The sequence below is a fragment of the Canis aureus genome, chromosome 16 (assembly GCF_053574225.1).
Source record: "Canis aureus isolate CA01 chromosome 16, VMU_Caureus_v.1.0, whole genome shotgun sequence".
NCBI classification, from domain to species: Eukaryota; Metazoa; Chordata; class Mammalia; order Carnivora; family Canidae; genus Canis; species Canis aureus.
Window position 1 is genome coordinate 50,413,519 of NC_135626.1, and position 18,410 is coordinate 50,431,928.

General features: G+C 35.1%; 1 protein-coding gene across 1 annotated transcript in view; it reads right to left on the minus strand.

The window, feature by feature from the left end:
* EFCAB13 (EF-hand calcium binding domain 13) overlaps positions 1 to 18,410 on the minus strand; it is a 72,341-nt gene that overhangs the window by 16,979 nt on the left and 36,952 nt on the right. The window contains 6 exon segments of the mRNA XM_077852442.1: positions 2,921 to 2,967; positions 5,363 to 5,408; positions 5,411 to 5,511; positions 7,999 to 8,073; positions 11,916 to 11,959; positions 12,238 to 12,337. Coding sequence (XP_077708568.1) covers positions 2,921 to 2,967; positions 5,363 to 5,408; positions 5,411 to 5,511; positions 7,999 to 8,073; positions 11,916 to 11,959; positions 12,238 to 12,337 — 413 coding nt within the window.

An 18,410-nucleotide genomic window follows, 5' to 3' on the forward strand; every position in this document is an offset into this window, starting at 1 on the left:
GTTAAGTCAGACAGACTTGCATTCATATCCTGGCTCCAGGATTTGTCACCTGGAACTGTGTGACCTTGAACAAATTATTACTTACCTCCTTTATAAAATTCAGAAGTCATATATCTAAAATGAGATAATACTATCTACCTCACAAGGTTGAAGTGGAGATTAAATGTGATGATGTATGAAAAACATTTAAAACAATATTAGATTTATGGCAAGCACTTAATAAATGTCATATTAATAGCAATAAAGTTACTACTACTATTATTACTAAAACCATCAGGAATTAGCTATAAATAGAAATCACAGCTTTTTAGTACCTTTGATCCTGCCTTGCTTTCTATCCTCCTAACATCATAGGGAGGCAACTGCAAATGGCAATTTGAGCTTTGCTAGCACCTAAAAACCTGTATCAGCTCTGCTTCTTTGTTTTAACTACAACTTGGTTTCCTTTAAAATACAGTTTCCTTGCATAAACCATCTTGAGTAGAGACTGCTCATCCTCTTATGCTCCACATAAGACTAAGAAGTAGAGAAACACTTCTAAATTTCTGCTGCTGCTGTCAGGCTATTTTAGTTTCAACTTCAATCAAACCTTATCCCTCCCCTCTGCAGTTCAGGACTGTCATTCACCTACACCACCCTCCTGACACCATCATCTATTACTTTCTGATCACATTTTCACCATCTCTGAGGATCTTGGTATCTTGTTCATAATCCTCCCTCAACCCCATTTCCCATTATCATTTAATGATGATAAGGATGACCTTGACCTTTTAACTCCAAAAAGCTTCTACTTCCTTTCCAAATTCATCCATACCATTGGTCATCCTTGATTATCATTAACTAAAATTTCCTGCCCCCCCCAAATCTTAAACTACAAGATCATATACCTGACCATAATCCCTTAAAATTATGTGTGTATGTCGAAGGAAAGCATAGAACTTTATTCACAATATGTCTACTTTCTAGGACCCTCCAAGTTCACCAACAGTCAAGGCACAGTAGACTAGCCTTCTCCATTAGTAATGAAGGGAACATTTTGAAAACCAAGTTCTAGTATGCCAGACAACCTCGCAAGCAGGCTTTTCTTTCTTTTCTTTTCTTTCTAAATATTTTATTTCTTTACTCACAAAACACAGAGAGAGCCAGGAACATAGGCAGAGGGAGAAGCAGATTCCATGCAGAGAGCGCGATGTAGGACTCAATCCCAGGACCCTGGGATCGCAACCTGGGCCAAAGGCAGATGCTCAACCACTGAGCCACACAGGTGCCCTGCAAGCAGTCTTTTCTAAAGAGAGAAGCTTAAGGCCTGCTGCATTAATACTTTTCTTCTACTGTGGTACTTCCTAACTCTTCCCTGTAGTTATTGGCCTTATAGTGTACTAGCTGACAGGTGCCATCCCCCTAATCATTGTGACCATCTCCCAGATTCAGGTACCTAATCTCTATCTGTTCTCTTTTCTCAATTCATTTCAAGCTTCATTTCAAAATTTTTTTTCTTCCTCCTCATAAAAAGTTACCTGTCCTAAATACCAGTCTCTTTCTGAGCTCTGCATTCTGATCTCAAAATTAACTACCATTTACCAAGTATATAATATGTGCCTAATAATTAGGTTGTGTGCTTTACATGTGTTTTTGTAGCTGAGTCTGACAACTCTATCAGAAATATGATTTTATCAGCTTCCTTGTTTTAAAGATGAGGAAGCCAGGATGGCCTAGAGAGATTACCATCTCTCTCTTGTTGTGGTAAGTCAACAAACTACAAACTCCATAGCCCGTGTTCTTTTCTACTTCTATGCATTGTTTCCTAGAGCACAGCTAACCTAATTAACTATACTATGTTGGTGCTAACTATATTATGTGACCCAAGTAACACATTTATATGTCAACAGGGAATTATTAAATACTTTTCCTAACCTAAAACAGAAACAATAATGTCAGAAACTTCATATGCCAGGGCAGAGTGGTTATTGAAAATCTGAAAAGTATTTGCCTACTTCTTCATATCCAGAAATGATTCAGCATCTGTTTCCCTAAAAATATACCTATGTTGTTACTCTTTTCTTGGTAAATGCTTATTGATCGAATAATCATTTGAGTGGGTTATTCAAATAAATTAGCAGTGGTACAAAGTTTTAAACTTATTTTCCAAACAAAAAGGTACACAGACTCCATGAACATGATCTTCATTGGTTTTAGTTCTGTTTTTAACTTTTAAGCAAAAATGGAAGTCAAGGAGTAGAAAATACCTATGCTACCAAAATGTACATGACCACTCTTGTATTTTAACAAAAACCAAAGAAAGAAACATGAGGAATGTCTACTAAAGGAAGTAGTAGAAGATTTCTGAGAAACTTTATAATACAGAAGCCTATATACTGGGTAGAATCCTAAGTCTGAGGCTTAAAATGATATAGGAAATATTCATATCTGAAAAATTTTAAAGCCAGTAGCTGACTTTACACAAAGTCAGGAAACAAAAAAAGGGATTTAAAATAGCTTTACACAAACCCCATTCCAGAAAAAAAGCCTTTTTCTTTCATCATGGAAGTTGCCAACTTTTAATCAAAACCAAATTTTGCTTTAAAACAGATCAATGTTGGGCAGCCCCAGTGGCGCAGCGGTTTAGCGCCGCCTGCAGCCTGGGGTGTGATCCTGGAGACCCAGGATAGAGTCCCGCATCGGGCTCCCTACATGGAGCCTGCTTCTCCCTCTGCCTGCATCTCTGCCTCTCTCTCTCTGTGTCTCTCATAAATAAATAAATAAAATCTTAAAAAAAAATTAAAACAGATCAATGTCAACACTTTAACCAGAAATTAGCAGAACTAGAAACACTAAAAAACAAAAGACACCCATTCAATAAAAGTAAATTTAACAGTCACAAGTAATCTAGTATTTACCTTTTAACCTGGAGGCATCACACGTCCTTTACTACTTTTCCAAATTCTTCTACTTGTATTTCATCATTCTCTGCAAGAAAAATATTTTCCTTTTAAAGAGAACAGAGAAAGAGAGAGAGGCAGAGACACAGGCAGAGGGAGAAGCAGGCTCCATGCAGAGTGCCCGACGTGGGACTCGATCCAGGGTATCCAGGATCACACCCTGGGCTGCAGGCGGCGCTAAACCGCTGCACCACCGGGGCTGCCCCAAGAAAAATATTTTTAATAGATCAGTCTCACTAAGCAAAAGTCAGGATCCAATGAAGCAATCTATAAAAATGTAAGTCATTTGATGTACTCATAAGAATCATATTTCCTTTTCATATTGTTGACTAGCCAAAAGATTAATTTTATAGAAAGAATAAACCTTCAGATTACAGGAGAAAGGCTGAGTTTTCAATCTCCATCAATCAAGAGACTGTGCAATCCATAATCCATATTCCTAGAGATAACACTAACAAACTTCAGTTTTAGTTTAACCTTTTAAATATTTGAAGATAAAAATACTGTACCAGATTAACTTTAAGATTTTTCCAATGCCAGATGGCCCTATAATTTCTAACACATGTTTATACCCATTTCTTACACAAGAACATGCAGATACTAGATTACAAAGTCAAAGTGACAAACACAGAAGACAGAAGTTAACTTTGTTTTCCCAGTCAGAGACAGGGAACCTCAGACCAAGGATTTAGAATCACTGTAGTTTATGATCATAGGATAGAACAGGGCGCTATAAATAAAGTGAGGTATTTGGGAAGCATTTCTAAATTTGCCCAATGATAAATACCATTTCTAGTTTTCAATGCCTTTTTGTAACCATCATAAAAATACTTTTAAAAAAGTTTAAATATACTTTAAAATATTAATGAGTCGATATGTCATACCATCAATAACCAATAAATAATTTTTCAATCTCACTAAGTAGAGGGAATCTAAATCAGCTTTTTTTTCCCTTTTTAACACACCATGATCAAAAAAGAATATCCTAGGTCAGTCATTTTTAAGTTTTTCTTTGTTTCTAAGTCTCTGCTGAACCATGTAAGCAGTTCACTTACTCAACTTTTATAGATTAGTCAGTGAAACTCAACCTTTATGATTTATATATTGAGGTACTCTGTAAGATTTCATTTAGAAGAAAAGGATTCTACTGCTTTAACAGCGCCAACTTAAATACAAAACCAAAAATAACAAGGTTCAAAACTTTGCAAACCACTGCATTAAAATAAGAATTAAATCACTTTGTACTGAAGGTCCAATGTTAAAAGAAGAAATGATATGACAGATGGGGTTTACAAAGTTTTCAAAATCATGCGTATATTTGGATTTAAATGGTAGAAAAATCTACATTTTATACACTGTGTTTTTCCTTTATAAGTATATAATAATGAATAGGATACAGTATATGGGGTTTTTATTATCAAAATAAGTAATTTTACATATAGCCAAGTTACTTTAATAATTCATAAAATAATACCTTATTGGTCTGATTAAAATAAATGTTATCTAATACTTTTTCTGGCTACGTATTGCCTTCAAGTTCCACTCACTCTATCAAAAGAAACTGAAGTTTTGCAATAAAGGGGGGGTTAAATCTATCTCTATTATCGAGTAGTAAGTACTCCTCTATTTTGACCATCGCTCTTCATCTCAAATATCTCAATAAACAAAACAATCAACACATCTAAAGTCCAAAATTACCAGCAGCACTTAAGCAGCAGCTTAATGGAGAAAAAGGGGTAAGTAATCCTCAGAGGGAAAGACAGTTCTTTGACTAAGACCCCAGACACATGCTTGTGTTACTAGCCTAGTTTGGCATAAACATTATACATACAAGAGTTACAGTAATACATTTGTAACTTCATGAGGGAGTAGAAATGTTCACCTGTGCTTGTATACTACCCTTTCTCCTGCCTGCAGAACATTAGCAGTAAATGATAATCTTATTTTAAAAATTCTAGTCTATGATCTTTGTTTTGCAGTACTTTTGTGAACTTATTTTTTGTTTTGATTCCTTTTTTACTTGCTAACTAAGTAGAAGTGGTAGCCACCATCAGATGTGTTTTTCTTGCAAATTAAGTAAAAGCTTATTTCAACAAAACCATATGGATATCCTAATTAAGTAGTGTTAATAAAAAAACTGTAATAGATCACTTAACATTTCCTAACAATCCCTTCTGTGTTCACTGTGCTCATTTTCCAGTAACATGTTACACAACTTGAAAGTAGTGAATGCATATTTGATTAATTTAGAGTAATAATAAATTAGATATTAACATTTTTTCTATAGGACAATTTGAGCTTTATTTTTCCTAAATGTGTATATTGGCATATCACCAAATAGAAGATACAAGGAAAAATAAAGATTGATAGAAGACAGAACATATTCTTGTATATCTTTTAATTTTAGTATTTGGAATACTTACCATCAATTATTGCTAATTTCAGTGCATCTATGAATTCTTTTTTTTTTTTTTCAAGTTACTATTCATCCTAGACAGAGTGTTCCACAGGTGAGATGCATTCATCTTCTCTTTGCTGAGCTTGTGGAGGTTTTCAATGATAGCAGGCAACACTAAAGGGTAGATAACACACAAGTTTTAACAACATGCTTGTCCAAGAAGTTAATACAGTAGGCTTATTATCTCGACTAGTCAGGAATCAAGGTTTTTATGGTTAAGAATAATAAAAAATACAGCATAAATGATTGCCAATTTTCTTTCTTTTTTTTTAAGCTTTTATTTTTATATAATTCCTATGCCTAATGTGGGGCTCAAACCGACAATCCCAAGATCAGGAGTCCCATGCTCTACTGACTGAGCCACCCAGGCATCCTTGCCAATTTTCATGTATCAAAACACAATAAAATATTTAATATCAAAATTAGTGTGTCTGAGGATTCTGAGATATTCTAAGAATTTATAGTGATCCCACCCCTGAATAACCATATAAAGAGTAATTTGCATTGCCTTATAATTTAAACATGTCTGAATTCATAAATAAACCCAATTGATAAAACCATGAATTAAATAGCTTTTGTTAGGGCAGCCTGGGTGGCTCAGCGATTTAGTGCCACCTTCAACCCAGGGCCTGATCCTGGAGACCCAGGATCAATCCCACGTTGGGCTCCCCGCATGGAGCCTGCTTCTCCCTCTGCCTGTGTCTCTGCCTCTGTGTGTGTGTGTGTGTGTGTGTGTGTGTGTGTGTCATGAATAAACAAAGTCTTAAAAAAAATAAATAAAGGTTTAAAAAAATAGCTTTTGTTCTACATCTTCCCCCAAAATTCTTCCCTGGATCTTATTTTCTTTTCAATCTATCACTGCAGACCATGGGATGAAGTTTTTGTGTTTTTTTTTTTTTTTTTAATTCCAGCAGACTTTAATGGAAGTTTAATGTGTGTGTGGGGTGAAATTATCTCATTATAAATGTGTAAAAGATCACTCTGCTGCTGTATTGAGAATGGATTCTCTGGAAGATCAGGCATCTAGGAAGTTACTGTAGCAGTTCAGAGAAAAAGAGGACAGTAGCTTCAACAAGGGTAATAGTGATGAAGCTAATGAGAAGTGGACAAATAAAGGATGTGTTTTGAGAATGAACCTGAGAATATATTAACTTTTTTAAGATTTCATTTTTAAGTAATCTCCACATCCAAGGTGGGGCTCAAACCTATAACCCAGAGATCGAATCACATGCTATACCAACTGATCTAGCCAGATGCCCCAAGTCTCAGAGTATTTAGTGATGAATTAAATGAGAGGCTGGAGCCATCAAGAACTCCTACGTTTGAGAACTGAGCAATTGGGTGGATAGCGGTATTAAAAACTGAGAGAAGAGGGAGGGGGTAAGATGGCGGAAGAGTAGGATCCCCAAGTCACCTGTCCCCACCAATTTACCTAGATAACTTTCAAATCATTCTGAAAACCTACGAATTCGGCCTGAGATTTAAAGAGAGAACAGCTGGAATGCTACAGTGAGAAGAATTCGCACTTCTATCAAGGTAGGAAGACGGAAATAAATAAAAAAAATAAATAAGCATCCAGTGGGGGAGGGCCCTCCGGCCGCCCCCACCCCCCGCCACCTCCCCCGTGAGGAGCCGGGCTAAGGCCGGGTGGGGAGAGCCTCCAGGACAGGAAAGCCCAGTCCGGGAGAAGCAGGAACTTTAACAATCTTCACGGATGGAAAGGCGCTTGCTGGGAACTCAGGAGGGGCAGAGTAGAGCCCCCAGGTTCCCGACATCACTAATAGAGGAAGTGCACCCCAGGTGAGAGCGTGCCACACACCCAGGTGCCACTAACCCCAATTTTTAAAGTATTAACTTTATTCCATTTAAAAAATACATATGTGATCTTATATTTCTTTACAGGTGAGTTAATGAGTGGCAAGAGTGTCTTTCTCAGCTTAACACACTCACAGCTTAACATAACACACTCACAGCTTAGCATTAAGCTGGTACGTAACAATGGCTCAATAAAGTTACTGAATTGGAAGATTACAAACAGCTGAAAGTAGAAAATCTGCATATTAGCACTCAGCTATAGTCACTAGATGGCATCACTTCCCCAAATTGGGAAGACATTTTAAATCGTCCCAAAATGCATTTTATATACATGGTTCTAACTCTCTCTAGCATGAGGATAAACAGTAAGATTATGATAGTTTTCAATTCATTTGCACGTGGAAGGTGTTATAGATATAGGGATCATTAATGGAGAAAATTAAGGCCAACCATATTAGCAGTAAGCCAGGCATTTATTTGCCTGATGACCTGTAGAGTGACTACCTCTTTTGGTATATTATAGTCTTCTAAAATCTGTCATACTATTTGATATATTAAATGCACAAAATATGGGATCCCTGGGTGGCGCAGCGGTTTAGCGCCTGCCTTTGGCCCAGGGCGCGATCCTGGAGATCCAGGATCGAATCCCACGTCGGGCTCCCGGTGCATGGAGCCTGCTTCTCCCTCTGCCTGTGTCTCTGCCTCTCTCTCTCTCTGTGTGCCTATCATAAATAAATAATAATAAAAAAAAAATTAAAAAAAATGCACAAAATATAATGTTCTTACATAGTTTTTCAGAGAAGCATTCCGTATTGGTCATCACTGTATCAATGAATTCTTTAAAATTCACTTTTTTTGTTTCTAAAGGGAAAAGAACATTTTCTTCAGTATCTTCAAGTATTAAATTATTAAGACAAATACTGAATTATGTAAAATAAATTCTCTATTTAGGGAGATTAACTAATACCACTAAAAATATACAAGTATATGAGGAAAAAGCAATTCACCTTACAGGGAGAAAAAAAAACACTGAAAATTGCCAGGAAAATTAATCAAAATACTTCTAGTCACAAGTGTACATTTCTAATTTTAACTTACATTACTTTATCTTGGCCTTGCAACAACTCACTAAGGTATGTAGGTCAAAAATTAGCATGTTATTTTCCATATTTAAAAAAATACTTATACATGACATCATGATTTTTTTTCCAAGGTCATAAAAGGAAATATGAGATCAGAGATTAGAAGTGAGCTATCTTGACTTCTGATTTCTTTTACATCAGGCTACCATTCATATTGCTATCTCTATTCCAGTATACTACTGAAACTATTAAACACTTTAATAGTCATTTTTACTTAGAAAATGTCTTTCCTTAATTATATATAATATCCCAATATTAGGATGGATAAAAAATTTTTAAGAATTTTCCAGGGCCACATATAAAGGTTTTATATAAATATAACAAGGTTTTGAGAACTCTACTCCTTTGCTTATCCCACACACACAAAAAAATTCTAATTCTAATCTATAAAAGCCTATTGTCCTATTCCCAAGATTAAATATCTTTGAAAAGTTTACTTTAAGGACTACCAAATCATTTTGTATTCTTTTTTTTTTCATTTTGTACTCTTAACCAAATATTTGGAGACTTTAAAAAATGAGATTTTAAAAAATTCTGGGGGAATGTTAGAGTTAATGAAGATTTATATTCACTAACAGGAACATACAACTTTCTAAAGCAATAGATTCCCTAATTTTTGATAATATCTATTTGATACACATACATTTCAGCTCACCACTGAACCCACCATCCAAGAACATTATTAATACCACTGTATCTGCTTCTGTGCTTTTCTAAAACATTCCATTCTCCTGTTTCTCTACAGAGAAACATGGTTAAACTTTTAAAATCTCTTGCTTTTCTACATGTCATTTTAAACAGGATAAACAAAATATTCCTTTATAACAATCTGAGACTTGCTTTTTTCATTCAATATTATATTTCTAAGAATGATCTATAGTATATTACTATAGTTTGCTTTCATTAACATATACACTATTAGTATTTCGTTATGCACCAAAGGTATATATCACAACCTCTTTATACATTCTATCACCAATTATGTTGGTTTTTTTTTTTTTTTTTTTTTTTTAGCTATTAAGTTCAGTGCTGCCATGAACATTTTTAAACATGTCTCTTGTACCTGTGTGCAAGAGATTTTCTGAGATCTATAGCTAAACATGAATTTTCTAAGTCACAATGTATGAAAACCTTACAAAATACTACATAATGTTTTTCAAAGTTCCTTTACCATTTTTGCTGTATTTACCAACAATTAAATTAATAGATTTAACTTTAGCCAATCTACTGGGTATAAAAAGATATTTCATTGTGACCTAAATTTTGCTTTTCCCTGATTATTAATGATGTTGAGAGTCTTTTCATATGATTATTAGTAACTTATGTTCCTTCATCTAGCAATGGCTGTTCTTGTAATTTAGCCATTTTTGTATTGGGTTGTTAACTTTAGGGGTTCCCTATATATTCTCCACAATGATATTTTGCTATTATGAGTGTTCCAAATAATCTTCACTCCATTTGTGACTTGTATTTTCATTCTGTTTGTATTATCTTTTAATAAAGAAAAGTTTTTAATTGTAGTCAAATTTATCAACTTTTCTTTTCTGGTTGATTTCGTATCTTAAAAATAAACCTTCCTCTAAAATTAACAAGTCAGGAAACAACAAATGTTGTTGGCAAGGGTGTGAAGAAAGGAAAACCCTCTTACATTGTGAGTGGGAATGCAAGCTGGTACAGCCACTCTGGAAAACAGTATGGAGGTTCCTCTTCAAGAAGCTAAAAGTAGAGTTACCCTATATGACTCAGCAATTACACTACTAGGTATTAACCCCAAGGATACAAATGTAGTGATCCAAAGGGGGATGTACACCCCAATGTTTATAGCAGCAATGTTGATAACAGCCAAACTATGGAAAGAGCTGTCTATTGATGGATGAATGGATAAAGATATGGTGTGTATAGATACACACATACATACACACACACAAATGGAATATTACTCAGCCATCAGAAAAGATGAAATCTTACCATTTACATTGACATGGATGGAACTGGAGAGTATTATACTGAGCAAAATAAGTCAATCAGAGGAAGACAATTATATGGTTTCACTCATATGAGGAATATAAGAAACAGTGCAGAGGATCCTAGGGACAGGGAGGGAAAAACAGAATGGGAAGAAATCAGAAGGAGACAAACCATGAGAGACTCTTAACTATGAGAAAGAAACTGAGGGTTGCTGGAGGGGAGGTAGTGGGCAGGGGTAACTGGGTGATGGGCATTAAGGAGGGCATGTGATGTGATGAGCAATGGGAGTTATACACAACTGATGAATCACTGAACTCAACATCTGAAACTAATGATGTTCTATATGTTGACTAATTGAATTTAAATAACACATAAAAATAATAATCCTTCCTTAGAAAATTTTTCATCTCTTTTCTTCTAAAACTTTTACTGTTCACATCTAGAAATTATTACTGAATATGATAAATAGATAGGGATCTTTTTTTTAATAGATAGGGATCTGATTCCATTTTTTGCGTTTGAGTAATTAATTATTGCAGCACCATTTATCAAATGGTGTTTTCTCCCCTCTGTGATCTGCCATCTCATTACATATGTTTCCATTTTTGTGTGTGGATATATTTGGAAGTTTCTGATCCTGTCCTATCAGTCAATTTCTCTATAACCTGTGCCATTCTTACACTGTTTTATTTACTATAGTTTTATAATGAGTCTTCACATCCAGGAGAGCAAGTTCCCTCCAATACCACATGTTTTTCTTCCTCAAGAGTGTTTTAACTATTCTTGGCCTTTGTTCATACATACAAATATTAGAATTAACTCATCAAAAAAGTTAAGGTTTTAATAGAATTGCTTTGGATAAATTAATTAGGAGAATTGACAGTCTTGGGCTCTGAATTCATGAATATGGGATATATTCCCATGTAGGTATTCTATACTGTCTTAACAAAGTCTTATCATTTCCTCTACATAGGTCTTACATGTCTTATATTTGTTTCTATTTCTTTTTTCCTTTTTTTTTTTTTTTACTTATTATGGAAAACTAAATATACACAAAATAAAAGGTATACACAAAAAGCTTTTGTAATAAAAGCTCATGTACTCTCCTTGTAGCTGCAAATATTATCAATTCATGGCCTATCTTAGATTACCTATAATCCCACCCACTTGTCTACATCACTACCACCCATTCCCTTTAGAAAAGTTGTTGCTAAGTTACAAGAGTGTAGATACTCAAAACTAGTACCTTCATTATGAATTGTGGGCTTTGAAATAATAAACAGTACTTTGTCTCATGTAATGCTTTTGTCCTGACTTCTATCTTGTCAGAAAGCAAAATCACAGAACTTTCTTTTTGTTTGCATTTTTGCCTATAGGAAAAAAAATGTCTGAAAAGGCAGTTAATACTGGTTATTTCTGGTTAATGGGATTTTGTGGATTTTGTTGTACTTTGAGTATTTTTCCATATTGATTTAATTTTAATGGACTTTTTTCTAATAAAAATAATGAAGTTATTATCTTGAGGAGAAAAAATAGCAAAGTGATCCTCTTTCATATGTGTCAACTCAGTTTTCCTGAAAACGTATCACTTACCATTAGCTTCAGTCAATTCTAAAATCTTCTTAAATTCTTTCTTCTTTCTTAGAAAGGTCATTCATTTAGGGAATATAAATAATAGTGAAAGGGAACAGAAGGGAAGGGAGAAGAAATGGGTAGGAAATATCAGAAAGGGAGACAGAACATGAAGACTCCTAACGCTGGGAAACGAACTAGGGGTGGTGGAAGGGGAGGAGGGCAGGGGGTGGGGGTGAATGGGTGACGGGCACTGAGGGGGACACTTGACGGGATGAGCACTGGGTGTTATTCTGTATGTTGGCAAATTGAACACCAATAAAAAATAAATTATTAAAAAAAAGAAAGGTAAACTCCAAAATGCTGAAGACAAGTATTCAGATCCTCATAATTCATATTTTCATCTTTACTTTCATCAACGGCTTTAATGACATCAGTGAACACTAAAAATAAAGCAGTATGCTAACAAGTATTAAATATCAGTCAAGAGGGATCCCGGGTGGCTCAGCAGTTTAGCGCTTGCCTTTGGCCCAGGGCGTGATTCTGGAGTCCTGGGATCGAGTCCCGAATCGGGCTCCCTGTATGGAGGGAGGGATAATATATTTAATAATTCCTCTGCCTGGGTCTCTACCTCTCTCTCTCTGTCTCTCATGAATAAATAAAATCTTTAAAAAAATAAATATCAGTCAAAAAAGAAAACACCAATAGTAAGATGAATTTTAGTTCTAACACTAAGTTAACAAACATATAAAAGAGCTTCAGGAATGTTATGCAAAAAAAGAATTACCAGGATCTTTAATAATACTAAAAACTAATAAGGTAAAAAATCAGAGCCAAAAATATATTCTCCTTTACTACAGTCTCTGTATCTAAGGAAGTGCCAATTTAATTACAATTTAAATGCATAGGAATAAAAATATTATACAATTTCCCCCATTTAATTCTCTAATAACTTAAAATTTCCTAGTAATCTGTTTCTCAGTAGCAGAGACAGGAGTAGAAAATCTTCAATCTCATATGACATAAGGGGGAAAGGTTTTGTAGCAATACATGGCTCAGTCTTTGGTAAATTTATCCTAGTTTATCTTCTGTATATATAATTACTTGGAAATAACTATCCTACATGTCTTTTTAATATCTTGGACTATGTGTTTCACAAATCTGGGCAGTATTCCATCCATTGAATTTAAACAGATAATTTTTTACTGCAGTCAAAGCTTTCTTAAAATAACTTGCAAATATATAGAATTATTAAGGAGGTTGATAGATATGTGTGCATGTGTGATAAACTTTGGAACAAATTAAACTTAAGTAGACGTTTTCTAATAGGTGATTAGGATAGGTAAAATGAGGAAGCTGGGCAGTGGAAGGCATTAAAGCCATTATCAGGAGTTAACATTAGGAGTCACTGAAAATCATTATGGATTGCTAAACAAAGAAATAACAATCAAAATGATGTCTGAATTAGATGATTATTTAAAAGATGATTCTTATATATAAATACATACAACAAGATACATGTTCCTATCTTGTGAAATGAATTTTTAGGTGAAAGAAATTCTCACTTAAAAGTAAACAGATGACGAGTGACATCAGCAAGATCGTTGAACAAGAAGCCTCGGACCCTTCTTCCCTCAAATACACTGATTTAGTAGAAAATAAAAAATAAATTCCCTTTGTCACTAAAGAGGGCACTTGATGGGATGAATACGGGGGTTATACTATATGTTGGCAAACTGAATGTAAATATTTTTTAATAAAAAAAATAAATTCCCTTTGTGAGAAATCAGAAACTTAACTAAAAGGCTCTTAGACCCCAGGAGAAGGCAAAACCAGAGGCACTGAAGCTGGTAGGAAGATTTGGAACAACCTCCCGCAAAAGCTGGAGAGCCTGCCTCCAGCGCAGCACCATATGATCCAAAAATGCTCCCAGCTTCATCCATCCAGTAATGGTTCATACATCCAGCAATACAACTTTTCCAAAAGGCCTCCCCAGAAGACTGGCTTCTATCTTGCCAATCTCGGAACCCTGATGGGTCTAGCACAGCTAGCTGATTAGGTAGAAAAAAAGGTGGTGTGTTGAGCTGGTAGATGCAAGTGATCCTCCTGTCCGCTCAGCACAGAGTAGACAAAAATCCTAGCTTTTAGTTTCCCCCTGGAGAGGGAAAGAGTTTATCCATCCATCTAGCACATCAGCTTTTCAAGAACCAGCATCCGTCTTGCCACTCCTGGCCTCTGGGGAAGGAAAAAGTTGGTAGAGGCCCAGAGAATATCTGGCTGGGCTGATTGGTGTACAAGGACAGTATGTGAAGACCAGGAGGTGCTTTGTCTATTGCACAGACACCAACACAGAAAGTCCAAATGGAAATTTCACAATTAAAAAATACAATGACTGAAATGAAAAGCTTAGTGGTTGGACTCACCAGCTGAAGGGAAAAGAGAAAGAATCAATGAACTGAAAGACAGCAATAGAAATCACCCAGCGAACAACACTGAGAAAACTGATAATAAAATGAACAGTTTCAGGGACCTGTAGGCATATAAGAACAATCTAATGGGGCACCTGGGTGGCTCAGTTAGCTAAGCATCTGACTTTGGCTCAGGTTGTGATCTGAGGGTCCTGGGACCCTCACATGGGGCTCCCTACTCTGTGGGAAGTCTGCTTGTCCTTCTCCCTCTGTCCCTATCTACCCGCCCCACCCCCCCGCTCCTGTTTGCTCTCCGTCAAATAAATGTTTAAAAATCTTAAAAAAAAAAAAAAAAGAACCTAAACCTAACATTTGCGTTCCAGAAGAAGAGAAAGAAACCATGGTTAAAGAGGTGCTCAAAGAAATAATGTTTAAACATTTCCCAAATTTTTAGATTTTTAGCAAGAGACTAACCTACAAATCCAAAAGAAAAAAAAAGTAAACCTTAAACACGTGACTAAAATCTAAAGAAATCCATATCAAGACACATCATAATTAAAGTTAAACTTCTAAAAACAAAGAAAAAATCTTGAAAGGGTCCAAGGAAAAACACTGTAGGGAAAGAAATCAATTTGAATTAAAGGATTTATATCAGAAACCATAGAAGCCATAATAAAGTGGCACAATACTTTTCAAGTACTGAAAGGAAAGTACTACCAACCTAAGATCCCATACTCAGAAAAAATATTCTTCAGGAATGAAAAGGAAATCAGGATGTTCTCAGATGAAAGAAAACTAAGATAATTTGCTGCCAGTAAACCTATGAATGGCTAAAGTTCTAACAGAAAGGAAAGGATAAAAGAAAGAACTCTTGAATGTTAGGAAGGAAGAAAAAAAATGGTAAGCCAAAATATGGGTAAATATAGTGTGTTTTGTTCTCTTGAATTTTTTTAATCAAGTTAAATGGTAGAAACAAAAATTATAATACTGCCCAATGTGGTTTTAAATATATGTAGAGAAAATATTTAAGACAGTTATATCACAAATGGGGGAGGAATGTAAAAGGAAATAAGGCTTCTGTATTTCACTTGAACTCGTAAAATGATGGCATCAGTAGACCGTGGTAAATTATGCTTATATAATGTAATACCTGGAGCAACAACTTAAAAAGCTTCACTTTTTAAGTGTACACTTTAAGATATACTCTGAAACACTACAAATAAATCAAAATGGAATTCTAAAAATGGGCAAAAGAGTTGAATATATATTTCACCAAAGATATATGAATGGCTAGTAAGCATGTACAAATATACTTGACATTATTAGTCATTAGGGCAATGTAAAATAAAACCATAGTGAAATTCCACTATGTATTTATTATAATGGCTATAAACAAAAAGATAATATCAAGTGTTGATAAGGATATGAAGAAACTAGAATTTTCATACATTGCTGACCATAAACTCTGGAAAACAGTTTGCCAATTTTATTAAAAGCAAAACATGAATTTACCACACATACTAGCAATTATTCTCCTAGGAATCTATCCAAGAGAAATACAAACATATTTCTGGTATGTTTAATTTCAGCAATATTCATACTAGTCCCAAATGGCAAATAAGAAATGTCCATGAACTGGTGAACCATCAATAAAGTATATCCATAAAATATAATTTGGATTTACTTAGTAATAAAAAGGAATGAACCACTGATACATACAACATGAATTAGCCTCAAAAAAAAAAAGTGAAGGAAATCAGGCACAAAAGACCACATGTTATATGATTTTGTTTATATTAAATGTATTAAAAAGAGAGGCAAATTTATACAGATAGAAAGGAGACAAGTAAGGCACCTACATGGCTCAGTTGGTTAAGCATCTGCCTTTGGCTCAGGTCATGATCTCAGGGTTCTGGATTTGAACCCTGAGTCAGGGAGTCTGCTTCTCCCTGTCCCTTTGCCTCTCCCCTACTGTTCACCCATACCCATACTCTCTCTCTCTCTCTCAAATAAAAAAATAAAATCTTTAAAAAAAAGTCAGTAAGTAGTTGTCTGGGATGTAGGTTAAGATTTAACTGCAAATGGCCAAGAGATAATTTTAGGAATGGTGGAAATATTATAAAAAATGGACTATGTCCACTTCTGGTCCAATTTCCAAAGAACTGAAGGCAGCAGCTCAAAGAGATATTTGCATACCCACATTCACAGTAGCACTAATCACAACTGCCAAGAGGTTGAAGTAACATAAGTGTATATTAATGAATGAATGAACAAATAAAATATGGTATACGCATGCAATGGAATATTAGCATGAAAAGGGAAGGAAATTCTGACATATGCTACAACACAGATGAATCTTGAGGGTATTATGATAAATGAAATAAGCCATTCATGAAAAGACAAATACTGTGTGATTCCACTTAAATATCTGGAGTGGGCAAAATTCACAGAAACAGAAAGTAGAATGATGGCTGCCAGAAGATAGAGGGACAAAGATGGGTAGGTGTAGTTTAATGGGTATAGTTTCAGTTTTGCAAGATGAAGAAGTTCTGGAGATTGGCTGTACAACAATGTGAATATACTTAACATTATTGAACTGTAACTTACAAATGGTTAAGATGGCAATTTTTTATGTTATGTGTTAAATACCACGATTAAAAATAAATTTTAAAAATGATATAATGGGGAAATGGTTGGAGGAAATTAGCTGTGACCAAGATATTAACTCACAAAACAGCAATGAAACAATGACTAAGTTGGTGAATAAATTATTGTATGGTGAAGCATTCAAGAAATTGATTTGATAATAGTGCCTTTAAGAAATCCAGACGCTGGGGATCCCTGGGTGGCGCAATGGTTTGGCGCCTGCCGTTGGCCCAGGGCGCGATCCTGGAGACCTGGGATCGAGTCCCACATCCGGCTCCCTGCATGGAGCCTGCTTCTCCCTCTGCCTGTGTCTCTGCCTCTCTCTGTCTCTCTCTGTGACTATCAAAAAAAAAAAAAAAAAAAAAAGAAATCCAGACACTTAAGCACTTGCATTCATCAGAAATGACAAATGATAATTTTTTAAAATATTTATTTATTTATTTATTTATTTATTTATTTATTTATTTATTTATTTATGATAGTCACAGAGAGAGAGAGAGAGAGAGAGAGAGAGGCAGAGACAGAAGCAGGCTCCAAGCACCGGGAGCCCGATGTGGGATTCGATCCCGCGTCTCCAGGATCGCGCCCTGGGCCAAAAGCAGGCGCCAAACCGCTGCGCCACCCAGGGATCCCCGACAAATGATAATTTACCTTTAAATATGAGACTCTTGGGACACCTGGGTGGTTCAGTGGTTGAGCATCTGCCTTCCACTCAGGTCATGATCCAGGGGTCCTGGGATGAGTCCCACATCAGGCTCCCCACAGAGAGCCTGCTTCTCCCTCTGTCTATGTCTCTGCCTCTCTCTCTCTGTCTCTCATGAATAAATAAAATCTTTTTTAAAAAATGAGACTCTTCATCCAGGTATAAGAGAAAATCTCTTCCTTTGGATTAATTTTTCCTTATCTGAGAAATCTTTTGGGAAGAGACAAAAAGCTTATCTTTCTTTTTAGCATAGGAATAAATAAAAGGAAATAAAAACAACAAGCCTTATCTTTCATTTCTTTTAATCTTGCTGAAAAATATTTAATTATTTGTATAAAAAAATAAAATCATTGCAAGCAAAAAATTTTAAAGACTTAATTGTGGTGATGGTTGCATGACTATAAATTTCATAAAAATTGCACGCGTGAATTATATGTGTATAATTACACCTCAATAGAATCGTTTTTAGAAGCACTCTAAAACAAAGGTAAATCAAAACAGTGTTTCATTCAAACATGTTCCTTATAAAAATTAAATCAAATCCCCAATAAATTGCTATGATGGAATCATTACCTATTTGATCTCCTCATAATCTTACTATTACTGTACATTTATGTAGTACATTATAATGTTTAAAATCCACATAACAACTCTGTGAGGTAAACAAGTTAGCTATTATTACCTTGATAGAGTAAGTTTTTAAAAAACTGGCAAATGGCTTGCCTGAAGATTTCAGGACTATTAAGTATCTATCTGAAA